Below are 24,175 nucleotides of genomic sequence, written 5' to 3' on the forward strand. Positions count from 1 at the left end.
GAATGTGAGGGGGTTTTACGAAACTGACCCAAGTCTCAAGTGTGCTGGAAACACTAAATTCTTTTCAATTGTATGCTTTCAAGAAACTTGTGCTTTTCAATAATTTGCTTGTGATGGGCACCTCCTATTCCAGCAAATGGCTCTGAGAACAAACTGGAGGGGGGGGGCGTCCTTCAGGGGGCCTTTGAATTGTTATCAGGGAGGGCATAGGAATAAAAGGGACCTTGATTGCTGGTATTGCAGGGGGCTTTTGATGGTGGCCATAGAGCTGGTAGAAAAGGCAGTGAGGAAACCTATCCTGGCACCCTGCAAATTGTATCCGTTTTTGGAAAATGTTGGGATGATGATCGCAGATTGTTGGCCACATCCGACGAGTGGGATATTGTTGTGGAAGGAGACCTATTTGCCCCTTCCTTTTCAACGTCCTTGTGTTAAAGACATTGATACTGCACTTTCTCTCCCAGATGGAGCAGAGATTTTTGGGAAGGGTGGGCAACACACATCCTCAATGGTTAGGTTTTCGGTTAGGTTTTACCCACTTGGCACAGAAAAAATCTTTACTCCTGGATAGATGGTCATTATGACGGAGGGCCTCTTAATAGACCCCATGGGCCTAGAATTGCCTAGAAATGAGGTTAGTGACCGCAGCATATTAGTCTAAAAATAAAGATGCAGATAAAAACACCAGACCAAGTGGTTAAAGGAAATCTAAACCAGCAAAAAGAATAGACTTCGTTGGAACTGAAAAACTTGAGCTTTTGGGGGGGGGGGGTGACATTCCCGATTTTATAAAAGGAGCGGAGTGACTAGATCAATATCGAACAGCAAGAGGCTTTCGTCCCTGCAGGCCTAATGGGTACATAAAAGAAATCCAGTGCAGGAAAAGAGGGATGCTGAGGGAAATCGGGGAGCTTGGATCTAGTAAGCTGGGGGAGATGGACAAAGCAGAACTGATCAGAAAGGCTAAGCAAGCCTATAAAAACTTGATTAAAAACCATATGCGCCTAATGGCTCAACGGGAAGGGCATAGGATGTTGAAAGCTATGCTACTAAAATCACTGCAAAGCTTCTGGTGCATCATTAACGAACTAAAGGATGCTCCGGAATTGATGAACCCTGTCTCTGAAGAAGCCTGGTAGTTATTACAGGCAGTTAAGATTGACAAGTGTGCTGGTTGACTTTAGATGGGACATGGATCTCTCTAAGGAAAATCTCTGTGCGATTAATTAAAGCAGGGTCTAGTTCCCTGGCCCAAATGGGTTATGTAATGTTAATTTTAAAACAGGACCCGGATATGTGGGCACACTCTATTTATTTTTACATTTGTAAAGCCCCCTAAACCCAGAGGATACAAAAGCTTCAACAGAATTGTCATCCCGTCCACGACACACAGACACTGTAACAATACAGTTTATTGCGCTAGTGGCTCCTTGTTCTTTGACTGGTTTAAGGAGGACCGCTAGGCAAATAGCCAGGTTTTGAGTGCTTTACGGAAGGCCCAGTACGAGTGCTCTGTTCTTCAGGATGCAGGGCGTTCCATTGGTTTGCAGCCATCGAATGGAAGCTCACCCCACCTCCTTTTGGCTCGTTTCACTTTGGGCTGGGCCAGCCAGTCTGCGTGGAGAGACCTAACCGGCCTGCCAGACTTTTCTTAGCACGGTATTGCAGGGGGCGGTGTTGCTCAGGCATCTGTGGGACAATGTTTCGAAAATCCTTTCCCCAATAAGGAGCCAGTGTGCCTTTTTTCTGGCAGCAGTGATGTGTTCTCTCTTCTGAATGTTTACGGCTGCTCTGAGTATCTAACTTATTGATGATCCGTTTGGAGGTCCTGGCAAAGAGGACATTGCAATAATCTTTCTTATGGTGTTGCGTGCTGTCGCTCCCTTCACCAATTGTAGATTCCTCGTTGCTAGCTGATTTGTTAGTTTTAGGTGAGTCTTTTCTTTGAACCAGGTATTGATTTCATGTTTTATGGCGCTGTTGGTGATTGCGTTGACGGGTGTGTCCATGGAAGCAGGGTTGTACGTCAGTGGTCTGTAGATGCGCAGAAGTGATACTTTGGTTTGGTGGTCAAAGACAGTGCAGAAGCAGCGGTTTGGGATGTTTAGTGGTGCTGTTGTTTTTAGCTGGCCTTTGAATGCAGTGGTGAGACCTCCCCTCCTTTTTCCTTCTCTATTGCCTTTCTTCATTTTGATGTTTGGAAATGGGATGTCTGCCGCGCCATCATTTAGCAGATTGTATTTCTGTGTCGACTCGGTTGCAGTGTATTTTGTTTTTGTATTTTGTTTGACGGTAGCATTGGGGATTGATATTGATTTTGTTAACATCAAATTGTGCATTCGGTTTTGTATTTCTTCATTGAGTAGGTCAAAAAGGGTCTTTTTGGTTGATTTCTTCGGCGTCTGTCTGCTTGCTTTGCTGATTCTTATGTCACCAACTTTTTGTGACAAATGGTATTGAGGTGGTTTTAGTTAATTTGTGCTGTGGATTTCACGTCGGTTTCTGGCATTCCTCCTTATGTTCTTGGTGCTTGTGGGTGGTTGTGCGAGCGGATGGTAGGTTGATGGATAGCGTGATAAAGAAGTGATTTTTGGTCTTGTTCCAGCAAAGGGGCACTCTTCCAGTAGGTGGTTGGGTGTGCTGTTTGTTGGCGGTGGTGGTACAGTGGTGTGTTTTGAGATGGATGGTCTTCCATCTGGTTATTTTGTCGGTCTTTCCTGTTACAATGCATCTTTGTGGTGCCTGCTTGTTGCTTGGGTGCTGGGTTTCTTGTTGGGTTCGGAGTTCTTTCATATCGTGCTGATTGTCCAGGTTTTTCCTGGTAGGATCTGTTTTTTTTTTTTTTATTTCTATTTATTATTATTTTTCTCTTTACTTGTGCTATTTGAAGTGTCACAGGCGGCCTAGTGTAGGATTTTATAGGGCAAGCGATCCCTGGGACAGCTCGACCACTGGGATAGAGTATTTCAGGCAACTGTCCAAGGGCAAACCTATCCCATGGGCGGGAACTTATCCCGCAGCAGGTGCTTGTGTACAAGTATTGGGCATTTGCGAGGCACAGCTATAAGATGCCCAAGTCCTTGCACCAGCTACCGTCAATAGCCAGCTAATCACTAGGGCAGTGCCTGCCAAGTGACTTTCCCATGCCTACACAAGCCCAAACTTTTGACATTGCCAGTACCTCTTTGAACATATCCTTGATCTGTGCTCAGAATCTTTTAGGTTCATTAACTAGTTTTACCAATATACAGTTTGTTGCATGGGCTTTTAATATAATGGACTGATAGTCTAGCAGTAGAGGACAAGATATGTCAACGGAGCAATAGGAGGGGTTCAAGCAATGTGAATTTGTATGTGTTTGCCAAATAAGTTCTTCCATCTGTCACACTTCCATGTGGACGGACGTAATGGCTCATGAGTCATAGTAACTCCTTGTTCGATGAAAATCCTGACATTTCGAGCACTTTCCATTCAATCTTAGTTTTCAGATGACCATGAAATGCACTATGTATACCATCTTAAAACAAGAGAGCAGTTAGGTCTTCAGTGCTATAGCAATTACACTGCTTTAATCTCTTGCATGTGTGATTATGTGTAGAACAGTGGATGGCGCTCCAGGGACACCTTTTCTTGTCATTTCCATATAAATTAAAAAACATAGTAATGTTTTCATATGGTTCCTCATGTTGGATTCACAAGCGGTGTGAATCAATTTTAGTACTCGTTTTAGTGACTTTGAAGGTGAAAGGGCTAAGCAGGTCTTTATGGTCTCAACTTGTGAAATGTAGGCTGGCTCCATTTCTAACTCGCTGATGTGTCTTCACACTTTGATATTATAAATGCATGTGACCATGTTACAATGGCAAACCACATCTCTTGCGTGGCAACAGCCAGAATAGTTGGCTATGCTTACTTTCATGGTTGGTGTTGCACAATCGTGCTGTCCGGGCACCACCCTTTGTTCAGAAATGGATGAGTGACGTGTGTGGCTAGGAGTTTGACGTAACATGTTGCACTTGGGTCTGTCTCACTGGCCTCTCTGCCTGGCATGGTTACAAGTCTAGTGTGCTGAGACCTAGCTGGTTGTTAGATCTGAGGCTTTGGTCCAAGGGGGCGGGACTGGTATAGACCCCGCCCCCAACATTGAGCTATGGACGTTTGGAATGTTTGAAACCCAATGCATATTTGTGGATTAATCGGGGGCCATACTCGACACTGGCTGGGCACAAGTGCTTGTAGCATACTTGTACTCTTAGGAGGGTTTTGGGTGGGAATGGTGGAACTTTCTAAATAGGAGGCATGCAGGGCATTTTTCTGATCGGGCATGCAATAGGGAGAAAGGCGCTGCAACTCTTATAGGACGGAGGCTCAAGTTCTTGTGTGTGAGAAGACATGCACTCTGGATACCATGGTGTGTGAGGGTGAAGTGCACAGTTTTGAGTTCGGGAAGAGATGGACTATGAAGAAGTGCTCCTTAGTGGATGGGGCATTGGTCTTTTGAGACTAACTGGTAGAAGTTGTCTGGGTGTGTGGTTCTTGGTGGTAAAAGTAACCCATTTCTTTTTCCAGCGCCTTCATTATGGACGAGTTTAAAAGAAAGTACTCAAATGAGGATACTTTGACGGTGGCCATCCCCTATTTTTGGGAACACTTTGACAAGGAGGGCTGGTCCATCTGGTACGGAGAGTACCGCTTCCCTGATGAGCTAACACAGACGTTCATGAGCTGCAATCTCATCACAGGTAGTGTATGCAGAGGTTTCTGGGCTGGGTACAGGGTTGTAACCTCCCACAATCCTCTCAGCTGCCCCAATAAAAGACTGTCCCTTCTCAGTAGATGTATTCTGTGGGAGGTTTGTTGTACTACACTATACTGGGATTACTCTGAGCTGGGGGTAAAGGGGTACTAGACTTGGATCCGAGCACTTGCCCTGGGAAGCTTCAGGGGTGGTGGCTGAATTTACTTTGTCATCGTGTGGGTGTAACTGACTTTGCTTGAACTTTGAAGCTGGGGCAAGATGATAATTTGGCCTTTACTCAAACTGAGGAATCTGTTGGGTCTATTTCTATTCATTAAAGTACAATTTAACCATGCCATGTTGAATTGAAGAGGCCACTTAATTTACATCTGATTCGTAATTTGTAAGTTTGTCTTTATGAGATGTTATAACGCACCTGTACATAGGTGTGATATAATTTTATGTTTCTGCTATCTCAGCAGCTGATGGTGGGATGGGCCCGGCATAGCTCTTATGAAGAATGCTGGGGGAACGGGCAGAGAGGTGTCCTGTTGTGAGACAGCAGTATGGCGGGTTGGACACCTTTCTCTGGGTGGAGCTTCTTTGGTCTATTGTGTCCTCCATCCGTCTAAACCTAATGTGACTTTCTTCAGGAATGTTTCAGCGTCTGGATAAACTACGAAAGACTGGATTTGCTAGTGTCATCCTTTCCGGAACCAACAATGATAGCACCATATCTGGCATCTGGGTGTTCCGTGGGCAGGACTTGGCTTTCACGGTAAGATTGAATGTTTATTTTGAAGGACTGATGCTCAGGCAGGTCTGGACCTTCTCTGGCAGGTTTATATTTTGTTTTTGCATTTTCTTAGTGATGTGCTATCCAACACTTTCTGGACAACCACCAAACCTTTTCCAGGTGCATGAGCTGTGTCAGGGAGCTGTAGTAATTGGTGAAGACCAGAATGTGACTAGGTCTTTCCAGGGCTGCTGCCCTTTACTCTGCTTGTTAAACTGCTCAGAATCACATGCTGTGCATATAGTCCGACATCTAGTGATAACCGCAGAGTGTTTCGAGGATCAAAAGGGGACTTCGACATGTGCGTGCCTGTAACACTATCCCTGACGTGTAGTGTACCCAAAATCCCTTTCACGTTGAGGTCCCTCAGATTGTAGCTGGTCGCCTTATGCGCAGCTCCTACTTATTGCAAAATTGTTATCTCCCGCCCTTCAGTCGTTTGTTATTCTTCGTCCCCTCTTCGATTACTTCCTAAACCGCCGCCGAAGACCGCAAAGAACAGACTTCGACTGCTGGTGCTCCGGTCAGCGCTGCCGGCCTTTACAGTAGGGAGTGGGGTCTGGGAGTTTCTATTCTTTTCAAGAATGTCTTTTCTTCCCCTCCCCTCTTTGCCCTTTTGGTTTTGCCGTCTTTCACACACCTGAGCTATCGACAGAAAACCATTTAAATTTTCCCCTTCCTGTAAGGGAAAATACTCCTGGAAAGCACCGAAGAGGCGTCCTGTAAGTTCTGCCAACTCCTGCGTCCTAAGAAGATAAAAGAGCGTAAAGCGGTGGGCGGCCTATGCCATGTTGCAGGCCGAAGGTAGCTCCCCCGCCGCTACAGCCGCCGAGTGATGAGGAGCTAAGCGACGGTCATGGCTCCGATCCGACTGCCCTGCCACTGACCTCACATCGGAGCGCTTGCGCTCCACGTCGTCTGTCCCCAGCCCCACCAGGCACGACGATAGTCCTGCTATGGGGAAGGTATACCCCGGCGACAGGGAAGCACGCGATGCCCATAGGACCAAACGCGCAACCACCAGTGCCGCCTCGGCAGATCGGTCGAAGCGGACCAAGGCGCCAACAGGTACGTCTAGTTCCTCGGCAGTACCCGCCGATTCGCGTGATCGGCAGCCCTCCCCGAAACCGCGGCATGCATCCAGGCTGTCTACGAGTAAGTGCGCCAGCACCCAAACTCGCATGGCCGTTGAGGAGACTCCTAGGAGCGCACCGACACACACAGCTCTGGTCGCGTCAAAGTCTTTAGCGCAACCGGCTAAACGGCCTAAACCCCTCCCGGTCTCGCTAAGATAATTTTGGCGGACAGTAAACAAAGGGACAGGTCTTAAGATATGTTGAAAGACGCGTCTAAACGCCCGGAAGAGTGGGAGGGTTATTCTGAAAGTCCCCAGCCCATATCTAGGACCCTCCTTAACAAATATGTGTCCTAGGCTAGAAAATCCACAGGAGGAGCCCCACACCCCCCTCTGTACCCCTCTGGCTCATCTCCATGGACCAGAGAAAGATTTGAAGGGTGTATGGACAGGTTGGCTAAATTTGTGGACTTTGAGAGGTTCACCCCTAAAAGACCTAGTGAAGATGACCTTTATCCTGCAGTGACCAAATTTCAGAAGACATCGTGCCCTCTTCATGAGGAGGTCTTTCACCTTACATATCAAGAGCCTCTTGATCCTTATTTTGCAGGAGGATGATCCTTTTGTGGATACCACTGATCAGCTGAGGATTGGGGCGGTGACAGCAGGTGGATGACACGCCTTGGCTGTCCCCTACCCATACCGCAGACCCTGATATATATGGACCCACCTTTTTTCCCCTCCTGTGCGTCAGGCATCACCTGTAGATGAGCAGATGGCGTTACTGCCATTCTGAAAAGGGCAGTGGAACACTTCAGATAGCCACCCAAGAGGCAGTGTTGGTTTCAGATTTCGTGGAAGACCTATTAAAGGAGAAGCCTCCTATTAGCCAGGCTGTCCCTTTACTGAATTCCATCAAGAGGTGCACCGCCCCTTCCTTATGAACACCCTCTCAAACCAGGTCTGTGAACCCTCGGGTGGAAAAACTTAATCGACCATCACCTTCTGACCCACTCTATATTAGGGGTCATGCCACCCCAGATTCTCTTGTGGTTATGAGGCAAAGAGGGCAGGGCTCCCCTCGTCTACAGGCGAGGCACTGCCAGACAGTGTAAAAATGTGTATGCTCTTGGAAAGAGAATCACCACTGCGGCAGCATGTTCTACCTGCATAGCCAACACCACCACGCTGTTGGCCAGCTTTTCTGATGTCCAATGGAACCTGCTGCAGGAGGGCCTACAGGAAGTCCCTGAACCAGTGCGTTCTCGTCTGCTTACAATTGTGTCGGACGGTAAGCAGGTTAAACACAACATCCTTCAGAACACGTAGGATGCTGCTGAAACGCCACGCCTGGTTGAAAAACTCGATTCAAACCAGAGACACGGGCGTCGTTAGACACGGGCGTCGTTAATCAACAAACTGGTGGAAGACTTGAACCTATTTGGCAAGGCTGTTGATGAGGCACTGTAAATGGCCAAGAAGGAACACAAGACCCTAAACTTTTAATCAAATCAATCAAAGACCCTTTCAACAGAGGGGGCACTTCTCGCTGCTCCTTTCGTGGGCAATCCTACTCTCGTTCCTCACGCAGCCAATATGGCTCGGGCGACAATTGGTCCTCAGGACAGGGGTCTGCATCCACAAACCCGTATCCACCCAGGTGACGACGCCGTGGGAAAGGAAGGCGTTGCAACACCAACCCATAGTCTCCCACCAGTCAGTAATGACTCAAATCTATGCCTCCCCGGTTGGGGGACGTATAACATTCCTGCCCGCGTGGGAGGGTATTACCACAGACCTGTGGGTGCTCATGGCAGTCACCCACGGTTGTTGCATTAAGTTCAGCCGGCCACCTCGATACAGACCTCCAAGATCCAGGCGCCTAACCCCAGAACACCTAAGATCCTGTTGCAAGAGGTCAAGATCCTGCAGGAAAAGGGCGCAATCTAAGTCCCGTTCTACAGGTAAACAAGGGTATTTATTCACTGTACTTCCTTGTACCCAAAAAGGATCTTCCCATGCGCCCTGTACTAGACTTGAGCTCAGCGAACAAATCTGTCAAACCACAAAAGTTTCGAATGGTAACATTTGCAAGAGTTAATACCTCTGCTAACACGGGGATTACATGGCAACATTGGACATGAAGGATGCATACTTTCATACTTCAATGTTGCCAGCGCACAGGAAATGTTCATGATAAAGGACAAAGGCTATCAGTTCAAGGTCCTTCTCTTTGGCATTGTCTCAGCCCCAAGGGTATTTTATATCCTTCCCTCGATGACTGGCTCATAACGAGGGACTCCTTCGGAACATGCCTGTCGGACACTGAAAAGACAATAGACCTTCAGTCTGAGATTCTACATAAATGAGAAGAAATCCAGCCTAGACCCCAGCCAAGTCGAGCAGTTTCTGGGGGGCTCTAATTTGAGACTGCCTAGTCTTCCCCTCCAACGAGAGGGTTCAAAACCTACTGTTTCAGATCCCTCAGTATGTGGCCACTCGAGAGGTGACCATACCCATGCGACTGTTGGGTATGGTGGCATCCTGCATTTACCTGGTCCCTCGCGCAAGTTTGTGCATGCGCCCCATGCAAGAGTGGCTCAACAGCCAGTGGACAATGGGACGATCTAGTGGTTGTCTCGGCAGCCCTTCTCTCTGCAGTGATGGTCGAGGGGAAAACAACCCCCGCAGTAGATGCCACTCTCACGATTTGACTCATCTCTCACGGGGTGGGGAGCCCACCTCCTTCAAAATACGGCGCACAACGTTTGGTCCCTAGCAGTAACATCCAACCACATAAACCTGTTGGAGCTTTTAGCGGTTTTCAAAGCACTGAAGGCCTTTCAGACTGTTACGGGGGAAAAACAGTACTGATCCTCACAGAGCACCACGACAATGTATTACCTGAACAAGCAAGGGGGCACTCACTCTCCAGGACTGTCCAAACTGTCACAGAACATTTGGCAATGGACTCTCAAACACAAGATATTTCTGTTTCAACACGTTCCAGGGGAACTCTTATCTTCTGGCAGACTTGCTCAGCAGAGACTTCCCGTTGCCCTTTAGAGTACAAAGACAAGTCTCCACCCTTTTCGCAGAATGGGGCTTCCCAGAGATCGACGTGTTCTCAACTCTGGAGAACTCGCAATGCCCAGATTACGCATCGGGTACCCTCAGAACCGATCCAAGGGGAACGGTCTCTGGATAACTCAGGGAAATTTGTTTACACTTTATCCCCCCACCCCCCGAACTCCCTCCTACTCAACAAGATTGTGCACAAGTTGCACCAGGAACCAGTAACCATGATATTGGTGGCACCGATGTGGGCCCGCCAACCCTGGTTCTCAGATGACATTAACTTGCCCTTACAACATGCTATCACAGGACAAGAAACACTACACCCTTGCCTGCAGACTGAGTTTAGCGGCCTGGCCTAGCTCCTGAGGTCATAGAGTTCAGGCATTTCCAACTTCCTCAGAGATGCATGGATATTCTTGGCGAAGCAAGAAAGCCTAACGCCAGACATTGCTACTCCAATAAATGGAAACGCTTCGTCATCTGGTGTAGATCCAAGAGCATCAATCCTGTTGACTGCTCTCCTACTCGTTTTGTGTTATACCTGACTCCCCTACTAGACTCATGTCTGGTGTTTATTCCCTGAAGGTTCACACCTGCACTCGGCCCAAACCACATCCCAACGCAAAGTGTTGTGGTGGAAAATTCCACCCATCTGTCTCCACCCAGCCCACATCTGTGCCAGTCTGTCCATGATTGCACAGCCCCTTCCAAGTATGATTGGTGCATATCCTTGCCATTGTGTGCTTGGGGTAAAATCGAGCCTGGATTCTGGATAAGAGGTGCACTCCACAGCCATTCTTCAGATCGTTGGAGCCAAGACCCCCTACAGAGGAGAGGAGACTGCTGAACACCCTGACCTAGTCACTGGAAGCTTGCAAGCAGTGTTTTTTGCCAGGCGAGGCCCTGTCTCTCTGCATATCTCCTGAAGACCTTTTGTCTGTGCTTGACCCCTATACTGGTAGGAACAACTAGTGAATACCACTTTTCAACAAGCATAAAATGTCAAAGCTTTATCTCAAGGGTTCATTAGGCAATTCTCCATGAAGGGCCTTGCCAGGAATAATGCAGAACCAGGATCAAAATAAGGATCTGATGAAGAAACAGCTGCTCCTAGTTATATGCTATCATCTAGTAAGCCGGAGCTACTTCTGGGGAATGAGGTGCTAGTACACAGTGGCAGCATTCGAATTTCTGGTAACTATTTAGCTCCTAGGTGGGGCTTCGAAGCTTCACACCATCAGCTACCGGGAGCTGCTTTTGGCTCCCCAAGCCAACTGTTGAACCTTTCCAACACTAACATTGTCTAGGAATTTGCATAAACGGTTCAATAGTAAGCATTTAGAAGGCATGTAAAGCATGAATGCCATATGTACTGGACAGTTACCTCATTTGAAGGTGAATTTGTTACATGCTATGTATTGGCACCCTCACAGTAGCAGTAGAGAGCGAGTATGTTCTCATCACTGAATGAGGTGGCCACAGATATAAAAACGTTGTGGCAGGAACAGCTTAGTTGCCAACATCCATTCCAATGTAGTCTCCATTTTTACAAACGTTTATTGACATTTTCAACAGTAGAAGTAAGACTACCAGTTGGTGCACTCAACTACAAACCATCAATCACCAAGTACCAGAATTCCCTAATGCAGCCGCTTCTGGCCCAAAAGTGAAAACCGGGCCCAAGGACCGAATACAAACTACAAACAACCTTTACGAGCATTTTAACAGCATTCCAACTGTGTCTAGGACATTTGAGCGTTTGCTAGTCCCACATTAACCCCCCCTTCCCAACGGCAATGCTTTGAGTATCAAAGTTTTTCCAGTGGCTCTTTGCTTCTGGGGTGGCTGGCTTTCTTGTTCAGGCCTCTTTAAAAAAGAGAACACAGAACAGGGGTTCCACAAGTCTTAACACTTTCAGTACTGACCCTAAATAAGAAAGTATAGGAATACCAAATAAATGTGTCTTTCTGGAATTCTATACAGTAATTGCTAGACTCATTAAAGGTTATTTCAGGCGCACTTCAGTCGGTGAGTCACTGATTTAGTCTGTTCTTAAACACCTCAACTCAGCCTTTCATCCTTTTGAGGTCGATAAAGGAGTACGAACACAGGTTCAGTGATACTGGATGTATATTTTTTTTATGTAAAGCGCTTAAGCGTCAGTGCTATATAATAACTCATCATTTGGACGTCTGCTTGCAGTCAGTCATTTGGTAATATGGGCCTATATACACTGATCTTAACGACACATATGGCGATCCGTTCTTGTATGAAATAAACATCACAGTATAGTGATATCGTTATACGGTTATCTGATGCCACTTCCTGTTTTGTCAAGGCGGGAAAGGTTGTGTTCCATCGCTTCCCACAATATCACTTGGGGGTGGTGTCAAATGACATCACTTTCTGTGATGTCAAGGGTCATGTGATGTCACTTCCGCTACCCCAGGCATTTTGGTGAAATGACGTCCCTGCTCCCTTCATTATCATGGCTTCTTTGTGCCACATTTGCCCAGCTCTAATTAGACCAGCCTTGTACAGTAACTAAAAACGTTGGTCAGCTAAGAGATCCCCTATTGGTGGGGCCCATATGCCACTAAGCAGAGGGCCAAAATCATTCCTACTGTGTCCCCACATCTCTGCCACAATGACCAGAAGACAGACAACACAGGGTGTGTTTGGTTTCTTTCGTTTTGGGGGCTGGGGGGGGGGGGAGAGTGGGTCGGTTTTGCGGGACCCACCGCCATTTCCCCCATTGTGACGGGCGCAAAGAGATTGCAACCCATTGTGTTTTCACAATTTTCTCGCACGCGATGAAGCAGTATTCACAGCTGGGCAGCTCTATAATACTCTGGGGACCCCATCCCGCCTTTTGTCTTTTGGCAGAATTAGTGTCTCCTATGCGAAACTAGGCCTCTGCTCTGCACGTAGGCATGAGGAGTTCCTTCATCTCTGGATGAAAGGCTGATGACCGGCAATGTTTGAAATGGAAACAACAACTTGGGAAGACATTCAGCTTTATGGTCGTGAACCTGCATGCCAAGGACAGGGTGAGTTTCGCCCATCCTATCTTGAAAGATCTTGTCCAACAGCCGCATGAGTGTAACCCTTGGGCATTTAATGCCCTCTCCTCGAATTTTAACGCCTTGTGCTGTAATGTGCGAGGCCCGGGTATTGTTTGATGTTGGTGGCTTAGCAGTGGTTTTGTGCAAGTTGATTCGAAACCCTGGGTCTGTGCCATACTCTGCTATGGCTTCCAAAAGGGCCAGTACGGAGGAGTCTGGATGAATGATGTTAGCTATGTCGTCTGCAAACTTTGCAAGCTTGTAACCCTTTCCACTCCGCGTGAGCCAATGTTTTTTCACTCTTGCGAATTGGTGCGTCAGTGGTTTTACCACAAGCACATACAGCAAGGGCGATATCTGGCATCCCTGGCGTGTCCCCCTTCTTAACTGAAAACTATCGGACTATCCCATTGACTACCACTTGGGCTTTTGTGTTCTTGTACAGCGCCCGAGACTCTGTTCATTGCTCGTCCAGGCCGAACTTGTTAAGGACAGCGTGTAGAAAGGGCTGCTTTACCTTATCAAAGGCCACTTCGTCATTGCTTTATATGAAAATCTGGTCTATATCCCCTACGTTCCGGCTGGCGATGAGGTTTAGGGTTGTCTGAACCCTGCTGTCCCGTTGCTTGCCCCACTTTATCATTGTGTACCAACTTGCGAAGGACGTTACTCAACCTGGCTGCCAGAACACATGTTTTTATTTTTGCATCTAAGATAATGAGTGATATTGGGTGGAATGAGCCGCAGTCTGTCCTGTCTCTCCCCTTCTTAGACAGAACTTTGATCCTTGCCTGAGTAAATGACGGTGTTGCCTAGCCTGTCTGCAATATGTTAAACTTTGTGAGACCCGTGGGGGGCTGGGGGGGGGAAGTCAGCCCATATGCCTTTTTTAAAAAGCTCAGGTTTAGCCATCCTGCCCTAGCGCTGAGCCCGCTTTGAAATTGCTTTGAGGGCATGAAGCGTTTCAATCTCTTCTGCAGTAATTGTCTTGGGTACCGGTCCCATGGGGTACTGCTCGCTTCCACTAGCCTCTTCTGGGTTCTCGTGTATAATGCTGCATAGAACTGGGCAAAGGTTGATCAGGACTTGCCCTGATGAGCCTGCGATCTTATTCACTGCTCTATCCGCCCTTTGTGCCCTTAATCTGGATGCTAGCATCGTGTGTGCCTTGACCTCCTTTTGAAAGTACTGCTGCTTCAGGTATTAAAGCTGTGTGAGGGCCTTTGCCTTTCATAGGTTGCCGAACTCCTTTCGGAGCTCCCTAATCGCTGCTAACTTGTATTTAATTGGATTTAGCTCTGTGAAGGACTGCTTGTTTGGCCCAATATCTTTTTTCAAGGCCGCTTCCCCTGTGTGCAAGCATGCTGTGCCTTCCGCAATCAACACCCCTCGGATGGTTGCCTTGGCTGCCTCCCGCACTATGTTGAGCGAGGTCTTCCCTTTGTCGTTAAGTAATCCTATTTCCCCAGGAAGCTTTTCCAGGAAGAGGGGGCTTTTGTACAGGGTGTCATTACACACCCACCTGTGACCTGTTGGTGTGCTTGAATGAAGTTCCAATGTGACGGTAGTCATGTCGTGGTCCGGCCAACCAACAATTGTAGTCACTGTGTATTAATTTGTGAGCTGCCTCTATCTGCATATAGTCGATGCGGGAATAGGTCTAATTCGGTGGGGAGTAGAAAGTGTAAGCTTTTGCAGCAGGGTGTATTATCCACCATGTGTCTTATCAGATATTCCTCACTTAGGAGATCAGTGACATTGCCTTTACTTGGGATTTGTGGTGATTGTGCACCTCGCCTCTGTGCTCCATAACGTGGGATCCGCTATCCTGTTCCCTCCCAGCCCCCCCAGAGATTAGGATTCCCTCCTCTCCACCCCCCCCCCCCCCCCCAGAGATTAGGATTCCCTCCTCTCCACGCCTCCCCAAGTACTTGTCAACCGATTTTGCAAAATGAGACTGCTGCTGGTTAGGTGCACATATGAAGAAGTCATTATTTGCCCAATGGTCCCCTTCACTGCCAGGTACCGTCCCTCTAAATGCCTGTATGTCTTGGTCACTGTGATGCCTAACGAAGCCCTATATAACATGCCCACCCCTGCTTTCTTGGCAGCACTTGAGGCCAAAATACCGCCCTCCATATCTTTGCCCTGGAGTGTGTATTCCTCCCCATTTCTATACTTCGTTTCTTGTATGAATAAAACATGTCATCCTGAAATTGAATTCTCTTAAAAGCATAGGGTTTCTGTGGGGAGTTCAGTAATATCATGTTTAATGGCCCACGCTTCAGTGTGCCGCTTACTGACATCCCGTTGCATGCAGTATTCTTTTGCCGCCTTCAGCTTGGGGCTAAGCTGCTTGGCTTGCTGTTGGGATTCGCCCCATAATGTCCTAAGGGGTGTTTTGTGACCTTTCGCCTCTCATTCACTAGTGCGTCAGTGCTCGGGTTTATTAGAGTGCAACTCCCCTACCTAAAAAGAAACAACAAACAACCGTTTTCCGAGACGCCATTCAAAAACTAGGGCCACTCTTGGGAGACCCCTTGCTTTGCTGGGCAGCTAAACTCTTAAACTTAACAATGAATGCAGCAATTTTCTGCGTCGGCTTGGTTCGTTCTAGGTATTGACTCAAGCTGCTCAGTGCAAGTTTCGCCAGCCTTGTGGCCTCACTCGTGTCCTGCCCAGTCAATCGTCCTCCCTTGACCTGGAATTGTGGCCTTATGGTGCGTTGCCACTTGTGCCATCAAGCTGACCTTCATGGAGTGTTGAACCTGCAATATTTCCTGGATCCTCCTGCTTGGCCTTGCCTCGGCAAGGGCATGTGGGCCTTCCTTGATAACCTGCGTATTCCTAATCTTGCCTAGTGCTTGACCCCCTCTCTTCTGATTTCAGCTGTTGAAGGACGTTCAGTCTTTTGTCCCCCGTTTTCACCCAGTGATCCATTTCCCCCAGACACCCTGATGCTCAAGTATAGGGAGAGTGGGAACCCCCACTGGTATCTGATGCCTTGATCTTGTCGCCATGCTGTCTGTTTACCGTCCTGCCTCTTTAGCAGAGTTGCCGCTGACGGATCTTGGTACATGCAACACTCGACCCCTCAAGTCCATCTTGTCTCGTTCTCTCGCTTTTTGCTTATAATGGTGGCATTTTGCTATCGGCGACCGCAAGCTGTTTAGGGGCGGGGGGGACTCCCCTCTATGAATCCTGTCAAATTCAGTTGCGGTGGCTGGTGGCTCTTCAGACTGAGTTTGAGAGCTTTGACCTGCTGTTAAGAGATAGTGGCGCCTCTCCCTATTTTCGAGGTCATCTACATTTGCTGCCAAGTCTGCCTCCCTTACGCTCCACTCATTTTGGTTAGCACTGCAGACTACTGGTTTTCTAACGCCTCCAACTTGTCTTCCATTTTATCCATGCTTGTCTGGATAGCAGTTATGGTTACTGAGATGCTTTTCATTTGACCTGATTTCGTCCAGCAAGAGGCATAGTTTCACCTTTGTGGAAGCCTTGTGAAGGCAAGCGTCCCCAACCAGCACGATCCTCCCCGCAATGAGAGACAATGAAGGACTCTCCCAAGTCGGGAATAAAGCCAAGACAGAGTGCGGGTGAGCTTAAATGGGAGTTTATCAGAATAGGGCATGCAAAGAACTCTGCAAACTCCAAGAGCGCTGTCTGACAATAGCAAAGACAGGCGTATATATTTACAAAAAACGTCATAAGAACCTACATACTATAGGGGGCACAAGTTCAATGGGATTGGGTGGCAATGACTAGCTATAGGTGCTGCTGCGATGTGGTTGGCCTTGGCTGGAGGACGTCACTGGTCAACCTCGTGGGTTGGGCTGGGCCTGGCAGGTCAGCTGAGTTCATCTGGGCTGTGTTGTTGTGCCATTGTGGCCAGTGTCAGAGATGAATGTCTTTTCCTGACTTATTTGCCCTATGCCATGCACACCGCAGTCATTCAGTCATTGCAATATCATCTTCTTTAGTAAATCTTTCAATAGGTTATTCTACAGGTTAATGCAACAAAGGAGGAATGCACCTTGTGAGGGGTCTGATGGTAATACGTCAGGACATGGTTACCAGTGTCCTGTTGACCGGTGCCATAGGTCGAGGAGCTAAGCTTCAGGGCCTGGGACGGGCGGTACATGTCTTTCTGTCTTGTTAGAAGTTGTTATGGATGTGCCGCTGTGTGTTGCCACAGTATTGGATGTCCTAATTGCACAGGGCCAATAGTCTAAGATGATCCGGTGGGTTTTACGAGGGGGCGCCTTTGGATTTTATGTATTCAGGCAGAGGTTTACTGCTGTGCTGTAAATAATGCAGGTGGCGGGCCGTGGCCTTGGGCGCTGCGGTGGGAACTACAAATCTTTGAAGCGGCTCCAGTCTGGTTGGGGGAGGTGGAGCAGCGCGGCGCGGGCCTCTGCTCCCTTGTTTGGCAGTCTTCGCAGGGCGGGAGGGGGAATGGCCTTGCACATATTCACAAAAGGTATCTTCCTCGTATGTTGCCGACTTTAGGTGAAAACATCACAAACATTTGAACACTCTATAATACTTACTTTAAAACATACATTTCAACTTTGCGGGATGTGTCTCGATTATATCCAGTCTGAGCACCTTTTTCGTACACTGTTTTAACAACTACAGTATTTAGTTATATGCATACACATTTGCAGTAAGTGAGGTAGTAGTGAGGTTGGTGGAGTACATAGAAAATGACCCGCCACCGTACGTGACGGTGGTGGCACATAAGGGGCTTAGACATACCCGCATGACAAGTGCATTCTCGCGCATCCTTCACATGAGCCCTCTGTATGGTTACATTCGTCTTCTCGTGTACTCTAGCAGCATTAGTTTGGTTATGCGCAGGACCATGGAGTGTAAGTTGTCCAGTGATACATATAACAAATAGACCCCTGGAACGCTCTTTCATTGTTAGTACCCAACTGCAGTGGTGTGGGCTCTTCATTGCTAATATCATGGAAGCATACTTTTTATCATGGTTATACATTTTACAGGTTTTTGTAATAGAAGAGATTTTGTGGAGAAATGCACACTTTGCAAGTGGTCTTGGCATTAATATGTAGAGACTTTCTGCCATCTGATGACCATTTTACCGTTCTTTTCATCGCCCAGGCCCGCTGGCCGGGTCATGCTGGGAGCAATGATACACTGCGGAAGGTGAACTGTTACAATGTTAGTATCTTATGCTAGCTCATGTCCGTCTTGTTCGTGGGAACGGGCTCACAGCGGATCTGCCAGGGTGCTGCGGCAACAGGGATAACAAACTCTCCGAGGGTGGGGGCCGCGCTACAGTGCGCTGAGCTCACACCATCTTTGTTAGACAAAAATGGTTTCTGAGGCCTAGCTAAATTCAATACGTGCGGGCAATGTCTTCAGCAGGTGAGCCATCCACCACCTGGGCCCTGGTGGAAAGGAGGGGGCGCCCGATGAGCCATGGCCCCCACTTGGGGTGGGAATGTAGGCAAGGGGGGTCTTTTGGACCACTCCTCCCCTACACTTGCAATCTTTTCCCGGGATGCTTGGCTCACTTGCCTGGGGTTGGCTCCCCATTGTGTGAACTTCTCGACAGGACAGCAGGGCTGCTCTTGTACCGGTGTCCAGTGTGGCTGCTGCCGTGACTGGGTTAACCGTGCGCTGGGAGGGGTTGCTGATATGCTTTGCGCACTGTTCTCTCGCAGCATCCCTTTTTATACAATGGCCCGCTCTGCCATCAGGTCCCAGGCGCTAAGTGATCCTGCTTTCGCTGGAGAGGTTTCCCTTATGTAGTGGCCCAACGATGGTCGCAGCCTCCAGGCACTGTGTGTCTGGTGCCAATGCCCCGAAACCCCAACAAGCCCGGACTCCTCCTGCCCTCATACGATGTCCTCGGCTCCACTGTCCACCTCTGCTCCTCGGGACTCTATGGGGTGTTGGTCACACGCTATACTTCTACTGCGGCTTGCCTGGAGTGCGCCTCAACTCTGTGCCACAATCTTTCTGCCATGTCTAAAAAAGACCCATCGGTTTTTATTGGGAAAAGGAGCCAGCTTGTCTGCTCGCTTAACCAAACCCTTTTTAATAGGGCACAGAAAAATAGGACCTACATTGGAAATCTGAGGGGTTACAATGACAGTGGGGTTTTAGGCATTAGGGATATATTGCACTAGTCAAAATAATAGTCTATAGTGCCTCAATTTAAGGGAGTTGCAGCATTGACAGTGTCGCTCCTGCACACAGCATGTTACCTTATAACATTTACTCTGGAGGAAAGTGGCTCCTGCAGTACTGGAGGAAAGTGGCTCCTGCAGTACTAGGCTTCTTCCCTCATTTTGTATGTTGCCCATTTAATGAGGGCCCTCCCCAATACCTTTGCCTCTGCTGGGGTGGTGTTGATAATGTGCATATTTATTTTTTTTCTTCAAGGATTTGTTCCAGTAATTCATTTCTCCTGTTTTGGCTTACAGCTCAGCGATGACTGGCAGATCGATTACGAGTCCTATTCATGGCGGAAACTGGATGTTGACAGTGAGGAATGCAAGACAATGGTGAAGGAGTATTTCACATGGGAGGGCGACTTCAAGCACATTGGGAAACCATTCAACCAAGGAAAGATCTTCAAGTGAGGTTGCTGCCCGCCCTTGTGATACATCAGGAAGTGAAGGGACCCATCTCACACGGCAGGAATGTTTTGCTCCGTTGCACTGCCACTGAGGACTAATGCACAAGGAGCCCCTCACCAGCCTATCAAGTTTACAATTAAATTGATCATGCGAAATAAAGAAAAGTGGCCTGTCTGTCAATTCGTTTATTGTACTTGTGAGGAACTGGGCCTCAGTGAGGAGGGCTCTGTGTTTTGGAACGAGTAAACTACAAAAGCTGTAAGCTTTTTACATTGGACCAGCCAATGTCCAGGTTCTGCACACTTGTAGAAGTTCATTTTTAAGTTCCTTGCTTCCATGTTTTGTTAGGCTGCCGGATTGTATATCTTAATGTTACTGAACTGATGCTAGATATGGAACTCGTATAAGCCAAAATGCTCAGATGGCCAGCCTAAGGAGTGCCTGTCGGTCTTTCAGCTTCATACGAGTGCTTGAAACAACCAGTTTCATACCTTGCTGTAACTAAGCCGTACTCTTGTATAAAATCATTTTATTGCACCAAAGACACTAAAATCAAGTTAATGTGTTGAACCCATTGTCATGGTGGCTCTTGGCGCTGTCACACATTTCTTCTCGGCTAATACATGCACATACCATATTATTACTCAATGAGACAGAGGTAGTGTTGCAGGATGTTTTCCTAATTCAACACGTTGTGCTCACAGAGAACCATATTACTGATGCTCCAGTTTAGAGTTTTTCTTGGGTAATCAAGTTTTGATTGTCCTTGATGCTGTCATATTACTAAAATGGCGTATGATAACAATCGGTTGTACTGGGACCGGTTTCCCATAAATTACCTGACAAATCCTCTGTACACACAACCACCACTGAGTTGATCCCTGCTTCCTAGACCAAGGCACCAACTAAAAACAAAATGCCGTCTAGGGGTTCAGTACTCCAAAGACGACATAAGGAGGTTTATAGTTATGTTACTTTGCATTTATATAGCGCTTTATGTACCATTGGTATGGTCTGAAGGCGCTAGTAGGTTTTAACGCCCTTGGGAACCGAAGTTCAAGTCAGTAGAAGAGTAGAGGGAGTCAAAGGTGCGTGTGAGCACCGGATATGTCTGCAGCTGGTGTGGCATTCGTGTAATAGCTGCTTCTTAGCGATAGGTGTGGTGGTTGAGAGATCAAGAGTATGTGTTCGTTTTGGCAGGATTTATCCAGAGCGATTGTGGCTGCGTTAGGCCTGAGGAGACCGCCTGGCTGGGGGTGTGTAACCAGCAGTGTTTAGTTAGTGATGGGAGTATGAGGAAGATGTTGGTATGAGAACAGCTATACTGAATGGTGTCATAGTATCTCTGTGTTCTAGTTGAATGTTGGTGTAAGGAACAGAGTAAGCGTGGTGATGTGATATGATGGGTTACATGCTCTTTCAAACGTTCCATGCATTCCAAGCCATTCCATGAAAGTCGCGTAATTCTATGCACTCCAGCCAGCTCCATGCGCTCCAGCCCACTCCTCCGCTCTACGCGCTCGTACGCTCTACACTCATCCCCTCTGCACATTCATCTGCTCTATGTACTCCTGCGCTCTGCACACTCGTCGCTAAATGCTTTAATCCGCTCAGCGCACTCGTCCGTTCCACTCGCTTCATCCATTCTAACGATTTCATCCGCTCCATTCACTTAGTTCATTCATCATGCATTATCGATTCAGTCCATGTCAATTGTCATACGCACTGGATCCGTTCCGTGCTCTGTTTCATGCACTACACCCGTCTCATGTACTTGAATCGTCTATTCTGTACTTTCCATTTATGCCATGCACTACAGTCGGTGTCATGTCTTTGTACTCTTCAGTCACTTGTATTCATTTTTCCATCCTCTTCTCTTTATTCATTTCGCCCATTTTGTTCATTGCACTCATTACATCCATTGATTTAAACCTCATTACTGTTTTTGTACGATTTATTCTTTTTATCCACTTCACTGCTTTGATCTACTTTACTCGTTCTATTGTTTGTCTTTTTAGTTTACATTAGCGGTTATTAGTTGTTGATTTCTCACATGGATCTTGATGTATTGCCATTTGTCTTATTATTCAAGATCTAGTTTGTTGGGTTGGTGTCATTGAGATGATGTTATTCAGTTTGGGTTAGTTTGCGTACGGGTTGGTTTTAGGGAAAGAACCAAGTTTTCAGTAGTTTTCGAAAAGACATTAGATCTTCAGTTGGTCGGATGTGGGGTGGGAATGCGTTCCATAGCGTGGGGGCAAAGGCTGAGAATGATCCGCCTAACCTGACTGTTTTAGGTATGACTAGGAGGCCGGCTGAGCTTTATCTTGGAGTATGTGGAGGGTGATAGGGTTTTAGCTTGTCTTGAAGATATGAGGTCCGGTTTTATGCAATGCTCAATAAGAAATGCATAAGGTTTTGAAAGTCATCCTTCGGGCCACTGGAAGCCAGTGCAGAGTTTTAAGGGCTGGGGAGATGTGGTCTCTCAGGCCGAGCGCTAGTAGCAGTTTGTCTGTTGGGAAAGGAGAGATATGGAAAGATGCGTCTAAGAGTGAAGGGCAAGTAAGACAATGTTTTCAAATACAGGTGTGTAAACTCTGCTGTCATCCTCTCCATGACCATTGCCGTCCAAACCGTGTTCAACCAGACAAGTTCTAGGCAGGATCTGCCCTTCCCATAAAGAACCCACACTACATTGGCTGTCACAAATAGGGTTGTGGTTTCTTATGAGCCTGTAGCGTATATTCTGCCCACCAGTCTACCCCATTGGAGCGCATTTCCATTCATTTGTTATATTTTGCCACAAGATCATGATGCCGCAGTAACTCAATTGCAAATCTGCTTCTGTGTTTACCTCTTTAACTTTTCATGACACCTCCTGGTCCTCCCTTTTCCCACTTCTGGTCCCAGCTCTTTCCCCTTCCCTCTGCTTGCATCATCAAGCCTTGATTTTCTCTTGACACAGGATGGCTGCCTGAGCACCGAGTCTTTAGGTTGTCTGTGATAGATCGGGTCATAGGGTTTGTGGGTGAGTCCAATCCGAAGTTGAAATCCCCTATGGATGGGAATTGAATGGAGGTTGAGGGTGGTTTGTTACAGCATCGCAGAGTGTGTCTGCAAAGTTTTTGTTGTAGCCAGGGGGTCTGCAGAGGAGTAGGAAGCTGTGAGGCGGAGCGTGATTTTACCAGAAGGGATTCGTAGTCTGGTGTTGGCTGAGGTGTCCTTAATTATAAGTGGGAATTGGTGTTTGTGTAGTATTGCAAGTCTTCCACCCCATGCGAACTGTTCTGAACAGGAAGGCCTTGTGCGCAGTGGACTCTAAATACTGCAAACCAGGTTTCTGTGATGGAAAAGACATCTGGATTTTCTTCTGTGATGAAGTCCAACAAGTTGAATTTGTTTTTGGAGACTGACCATGCGTTGATGAGGGCACAAGAGAAGTCGGTGGGTTATGCTTGAAGTGCTGGAAGGGTGGGAGTGGAGGGCGGGTTTTGGGGGGGGGGGGGTGTGACCAAGAGCGTTGATGTAAAGTTGTTAGTAGGGGTGGACGGTGGAGAGTGTGGGGAGGCGTTGGTGGGTGGGGTGTAGGCGCACCAGGGGGAGGGAGGGTGTGGAAATAGGGTATTAGGGCTAGGACTAGTTTGGGTGCCGCCGGGCCCTATAGTGAGGTGGCAGGGATTTGGATGTAGGTTGGAGAACTGGTGATGCTAGGAGGTGCCGGAGGTGTCCTTGGTCTGGGCCGTTCCTTGATTGTGGCGGTCCATGGGGTGTGGGCGAGAGCAGGGGGCTGTGGAGGTTGGGGTTTTGGCCAGGGCTGCTCTTGTTGCGCCAAGAGAAGCGCAGCGTGATTTGGGGCCAGGGTGCTATATTCGTGAGAGGTACAAGCAGAGGTTGCAGGTGAGTTGCTAGCGGGTGGGAAGGTTGGTCGCTGGGCGGTCTTGTATGTTCAGGGGGGTCAATGTTTTCAGCTCCAGCTCGCCATCTTGCTTCTCTTGATTGAGCGGAGGAAGATCTATGTGATGGGTGGAGGTGGGTTTAGCCGGTGAGGAGGGACGTATACCAAGCCGTTTGAAGAGTGGACGGGGGCTGCAAGAATAGGGTTGGGATGATGGGCTGTGCTTTGGAGGTGGCTGGGTCAGGGTGTGGTGGGTTTTGTCAGGCCTACTGGTGCTCCAGCGTGCGGCTATGATTTGACCAGTGTGGCATGGTGTCAATGTGGGAAGGGTACTTCTCCAGCATGGGGTCTGGCATGGATTCACATGCTCATGAATATTCCCCGTCGTCAGGCTGGGAATCCTCGGTAAAGAAAAAACCAGTATCAGTTTCGTTTCTGATCTGTCTTTCGTAGTAATAACCAATCACTGGTCTCCGCGTCATACTGACCACAGCCAATGACTGCCCTCTACCTAAGCACCGCCTCTGGCAGCCATCTTCAGATTTTTACCGCACGTTCATGTGTTGGGATCCTCGTGCTATTGCTCTCGAGCGTTAGTGCTATTTTTTTTTTCACGTTTTTTCTCAAAAACTTCGTTTTTTCGGTCAAAAGAGCCTCAAGCTCCACCGACTCTCTATCCGATCAACGGGGACCCGTGTCGGATTCGTCTGCGCCCCTCAAGGGTGAAGATTCGTCGAGCTACGCTTTTGGAGGACTCCAGAAGTTTCTCAGGCCTGGTCATGGCCCAGGAGAAGGGAAGCTCGACGCCCGGAAAGCTGTTCAGGGTCTGCCCTGGATGCCAGCTGCAGAACGTCTTCAAGGAGGACGAACACTCTTTTTGTCTCTACTGCCTACATGAGGACAAGACGCAC

General features: G+C 47.9%; 1 protein-coding gene across 2 annotated transcripts in view; it reads left to right on the forward strand.

The window, feature by feature from the left end:
• Positions 1-19,543, forward strand: part of EEF1G (eukaryotic translation elongation factor 1 gamma) — a 34,364-nt gene extending 14,821 nt beyond the window's left edge. For both annotated transcript variants that reach the window (XM_069645216.1, XM_069645215.1), the window contains 3 exons: positions 4,570-4,742; positions 5,392-5,516; positions 19,214-19,543. In XM_069645216.1, coding sequence (XP_069501317.1) covers positions 4,570-4,742; positions 5,392-5,516; positions 19,214-19,372 — 457 coding nt within the window. In that variant the 3' untranslated portion in view covers positions 19,373-19,543. The remainder of the gene's footprint in view (positions 1-4,569; positions 4,743-5,391; positions 5,517-19,213) is intronic.
• The last annotated feature ends 4,632 nt before the right edge of the window (positions 19,544-24,175 follow it).

The sequence above is a fragment of the Ambystoma mexicanum genome, chromosome 2p (genome assembly GCF_040938575.1).
Source record: "Ambystoma mexicanum isolate Mex_15411 chromosome 2p, UKY_AmexF1_1, whole genome shotgun sequence".
Taxonomy (NCBI): Eukaryota; Metazoa; Chordata; class Amphibia; order Caudata; family Ambystomatidae; genus Ambystoma; species Ambystoma mexicanum.